The sequence below is a fragment of the Nelusetta ayraudi genome, unplaced genomic scaffold (genome assembly GCF_046127955.1).
Source record: "Nelusetta ayraudi isolate G7.1 ecotype Tasmania unplaced genomic scaffold, CSIRO-AGI_Nayr_v1 ptg000146l, whole genome shotgun sequence".
Taxonomy (NCBI): Eukaryota; Metazoa; Chordata; class Actinopteri; order Tetraodontiformes; family Monacanthidae; genus Nelusetta; species Nelusetta ayraudi.
Window position 1 is genome coordinate 190,001 of NW_027466196.1, and position 5,000 is coordinate 195,000.

The 5,000-nt window shown below is 48.8% G+C and overlaps 1 protein-coding gene across 2 annotated transcripts in view; it reads left to right on the forward strand.

The window, feature by feature from the left end:
• Positions 1–5,000, forward strand: part of cntn4 (contactin 4) — a 96,542-nt gene that overhangs the window by 27,494 nt on the left and 64,048 nt on the right. For both annotated transcript variants that reach the window (XM_076013391.1, XM_076013390.1), the window contains exon 3: positions 1,724–1,856. In XM_076013391.1, the coding sequence (XP_075869506.1) occupies positions 1,724–1,856 (133 nt within the window). The remainder of the gene's footprint in view (positions 1–1,723; positions 1,857–5,000) is intronic.

Here is a 5,000-nt window from a genome sequence, read left to right on the forward strand (position 1 = left end):
TGCTTCCTGTCTGGCCCTCCCACTCCCCTTCCTCCTCGTCTCTGAAGGTTTGCTGACTGGCTGAAATGAAAAAAGCCGACTGGAAACACTGAACGCCGACTGACCCGGATGTTTGGAAGGATATAAAAAAAAAAAAACACACAGATTTTCCTCCTGACTTCTCCAACAAGAGATGCAACTTTCCGTCCTTCCCATCACCTGGTCCACCAGCACCATCAGACAGTAGCACTTAGAGAAGCTCTCGAAGTCCTCTCTGTTGATCAGGGATGATGATGATGGACCAGCTGGACGCTGTTTCATCAGCCTGAGCCGAGCACTCCAAGCTGGGAGCCCCTTCACAGCAGCAGCAGCAGCAGCAGCAGCAGCAGCCGCAGCAGCAGCAGCAGCAGGGCGACCTTTAATTAAAGCCGCCACTGAGACTCCGCCCGCTCTTTTGAACCTTGGGCCGCTGTCAACTCGAACCCCGTTGGTGACAAATGCAGGTCAACCAGACGATGAAATACAAAAGATCAGAACTTTGAAAAAGGGGCGGGGGGGGGGGGAGGATGAAGATCAATTTGGAAAAAGCAGCAACAGAAGACACGTGATTAGTTTGATGTATTGGATTTGGAGTTTATCCAGTGAACGTTCCGGATATTTCCACGCTGATTTATGGGGCAATAGAGATATGAATCATCACCGATGTTTTATATATATATATATATATATATATATATATATATATATATATATATACATGAAGAAAAGTCACATTTGTTCCACTCCATCATCTCTACAAGCCAAGCATTAAAAACCCCATAATAGTCAAACACCGGTGCAACACAAAGGCAGCAGCGACGCTGTTTGTTTGTTCCAGCTGTGAGTGGCAACAAGCCTCAGCTGATCCTCTGCTGCCGCTGTTGAACTGGTGCGTTGATGGTTCAGCATCTGCACCTCTGTAGGTCCTGCTTGCTGCACACTGCACTGCATCTATCCAAATAAAATGTCAAGCCACTAATTACAATGTGTCCCCTACTTAAGAAGCCAGACTGTTTCCACCGGCTCCTGTTTGATAGGGTATTTCTAAACATCTTCTGACTGTATTTATTATAATATGAAGGCACATGTGAGCAACATCGACATGGAGTCTCGAAACAGAACTCACTGGTATCAACATCGCTGGTCCGGTTCTCTCCATCCACCACCACCGCTGCTTTGTTTTTTTTTTTACATCCACTGAGTCTAGAAAGTTTATAAAATATCTCTCCGCAGTTGACTGGCCTCCACCTCCTGGTGTAAGTGGTTCCAAACTTCCAAACTGGTGCTCAACTCTGGCCCAGCATCAAGTTGGTGCCCAAAAAGCAGCAGTGTTGAGCACCTGGAGGTGGGGAGACACAAAGAACCGGTGCTGAGTCGGCCCCTGGCTCTGGTTTTGAACCGGTTCCAGCTCGGTGGAAAAGAGGCCAAACACGGTGGCCTGAGCAGGACCTTCACAGCCCAGCTGAGAGGCCTCTTGTCTTTTTCATGCAGTCCCGACATCGATAATGCGGCCGCATGATTGGAAAACGAGCCGGTCGTCTCTGCGTTTTGTCTCCCAGCAGCAGCCGGACGTTTGTCAGGGTCCTGTTACCTCTGCGGCCGCCACTCGCTCGCTGCTTCCTGCTGCTGTGGCGGCAGGTCCTGCCTCCGGAAGCTCATCCTAAAGTACCCTCGTCCGTCTGTCTGTCTGTCTGTCGTCCCACAGCCAGCGGCGTCCTGCAGAGCCCCGTCTTCACCAAGCAGCCCGGCAGCATCGTGTATCCGGTGGAGTCGGCGGAGCGGAGCAGGGAGGTGGTGTTCAGCTGCGAGGCCCAGGGAACCCCCCCGCCCAGCTACAGGTTGGTCACTGCTTCACTTGTTGACTTTTTTGGCAACGGCAACATTTAGAACTTTCAAAATACCACCTGGACAGACGCCACCAGGTGGTAACAATAGCATAGCCCGGCTAAAAATGCACTGGCGGTGTCATGACATTTAGAGTGACGATACATTGGTCTCACTTCCAAATCATGTTGGTGCACAAGAATCCTTCCTTCGTTCCTTCCTTCCTTCCTTCCTTCCTTCCTTCCTTCCTTCCTTCCTTCCTTCTGTCCTTCCTTCCTTCCTTCCTTCTTTCTGTCCTTCCTTCCTTCCTTCCTTCCTTCCTTCCTTCCTTCCTTCTTTCCTTCCTTCCTTCCTTCCTTCCCTAAACACCATTGCCCCAGCCCTGATTATCCTCGTCAGTGAATTTATGTCATCAAACATGTGTAGAACGTGAGATGTGAAGACAGTCGGTCAAATTGTGTCATTTGACAAATTGAAATGAAATAAAAAAAATAAATGGAGTTCACCTCTTTCAATTCCACTTCAGTTGAAACAGACCTTGAATAGATAATTCTGCTTAAATTGGGGAAAATAAAAAACAATAACTTAGACAAGGACGTTGTGGGTGACACTGTGTCACTGGTTGTGGTTTTATTCAGTGCCGACTGATGTTTGTTGATGGAGGTCAGAAGTAGATTTTCCTTCCCCTCAGTGTTGCAGTTTTGCACAAAGAGCAAAGCCATTAAAATGAATTTAATTTTATTCAAGTTAACAAAAAAGTGGCTCGATCTTAAAGTCGCGCGCAGCGAGACTCAGTCAGCGAGACTCAGTCAGCGAGACTCAGTCAGCGAGACTCAGTCAGTGAGACTCAGTCACGGAGACTCAGTCAGTGAGACTCAGTCAGCGAGACTCAGTCAGTGAGACTCAGTCAGTGAGACTCAGTCAGCGAGACTCAGTCAGCGAGACTCAGTCACGGAGACTCAGTCAGCGAGACTCAGTCAGCGAGACTCAGTCAGCGAGACTCAGTCAGCGAGACTCAGTCAGTGAGACTCAGTCAGTGAGACTCAGTCAGTGAGACTCAGTCACGGAGACTCAGTCAGCGAGACTCAGTCAGCGAGACTCAGTCAGTGAGACTCAGTCAGCGAGACTCTCAGCAGCGCAGCGAGATCCCACGAAGTGAGTTTATCTGCTGCGACTGAACGGAGGAGCGAGATCACATATTGTTCTTTTGATGTCAGCCACTTTAATCCGCGGCGCCGCTCGGCCCGACGCCTCCTCCGCTCCACAGCCACAAAACCGCAGAGGTTCTTATCTGACGGACGGAGCCTGAAGCTGACAGCCAATCCCAGCACTGCGGCAGGAGGGGAGGGGAGGGGGGGGACTATTTTATTCAGAACTATTTTGGAACTTTTCTCTGGTCCTGGACTCCTGAACGTGTCGCATCCTTCAGTCTGACTGGCTCGTCCAATGCGGAGTCGGTCCGTCGTCAAACTGCAGCGGAAGAGAAGAGAGGGAATGGAATCTTGTTGTTGTTGTCAAGCAGAGCCGTCGCTGATCAGCGTCGTCGACTTGCACGAGGGTATCGTGGGTTTTCTTCTCTCTGCGGGGAACTCGTGTTGGTTTCTCTCTTTGTTTTTGTGCTGCTCGCTGGAAACGTCTTGCAAGGCCTGAAGCTACATCTTCTTCTTCCTGTGCGGAGTTTAGAGAGACGCTGCTGTTTTCTTTGCTTCTGTTTTTTTTTTTTTTGTTTGTGTGTTATTACACAAAATGGCTCAAAGCGGTTTTACCTTTTAGACTCTCCTGTCGAGAAAGCCCTGCGTCGGCTCGGCTCTTTGAATTTTCAGTCGCGATCAAAGACTCCATTTGTATCTCAGCAGAGCATCATTTAAATAAATACTACTAATAATAATAATATGAATGGGAAGAAGAAGATTCTGATTTTTTGATTTTTACAACCACGCTTTATTTACAAAAACAGATGGAAATGATGCACATTTTTCACAAAGACATAAATGTATGGAAAACTAAAAAAATAAATGATTATAAATATGTAAACGATAAACAAACACAATCAAACCAAAGCCAAAAAGAAGAAGAAGATTTATTTATTGTAAAGACGCTGTGATTCAGGCATCGTGATTCAACGTGAACGAATCAGTGATCCGAACATGCCGAGTCCCGGCGCTGCTGTGCGCTGATTGGCCGGACGTGTCTTTCCTCCCATGACGTCTCGCTGTTCCAATGCTCAGCGCCCCCTCCAGGACAGAGGCGGCGCCGGTTCCGTCTGTGAGGACGCGACCTTCAGCATCAGCATCTCTCAGTCCAGGCTGATTCAACTGATTCTCCTCTCATAAACGTCTCCGGGACTCTCCGGCCACTTCCTGTTTGCGTTTGCAAGCTTTCACTTGTGCTGACGTGATGGTGCTGGGATGGTTTATGTTTGTTTGTTTGTTTGTTGTTTTTTTTTTCCGATGTGGGGTGCTGTGATGTGTCTGTACTCTGGAAATGGCCCCTCATCACGTCGACATCAGGAGATCAGCTCCATCATGTTGAGCAGGATGGATGTGTCTACTACCTGGGACCGAGGCGACCACCTGATTGGCTGGAATGGCGGCGTTGGCGGCGGCGGTTAAATCTTGCTCAGAGTTCATTAACGCGCGGTGGTGGTGAAGTGACAGCCGGAGCTGCGGTGTTTACGGCGACGTGCCGGCTGGAGGAAATCTGCTCCAGGCTGCTGCTGCACTAAATCAACTGAGTTATAGTTCATTTCACTAAGGAGACACAGACCAGCAGGCTGGGACATAAATCCCTTCTATCCTCTTAATGTGCTGTAAATATGCTGACGTACAATAAAAAAAAAAAACAAAAGGGGGAAAAAAAAGTGCTGGAGGGCTGGCGCAGGTTAATTTATGGTCTTCAGAAAGTGTTTTTAAAGATCAATGAATGTAAACTACGACCATTCAAGAGGCCCTCTGGTGTGTCAGGGCGGGGAAAACCTCCTCCACAGGAAGTGGCTTCACCCACCTGCAGACAGTGTAGCGCTCCGCACTTTAGCTCCAAGGCCTAGCTAGCGCCACGCTGGCCAGATAAAGAGTTGCCAGCCGTCCCTTCGAATACATAATCGTCTGGTATGTTGCCACCGTTAGCCTGCAGCGTTGCCAGGTTGTCGCACGTTAGCT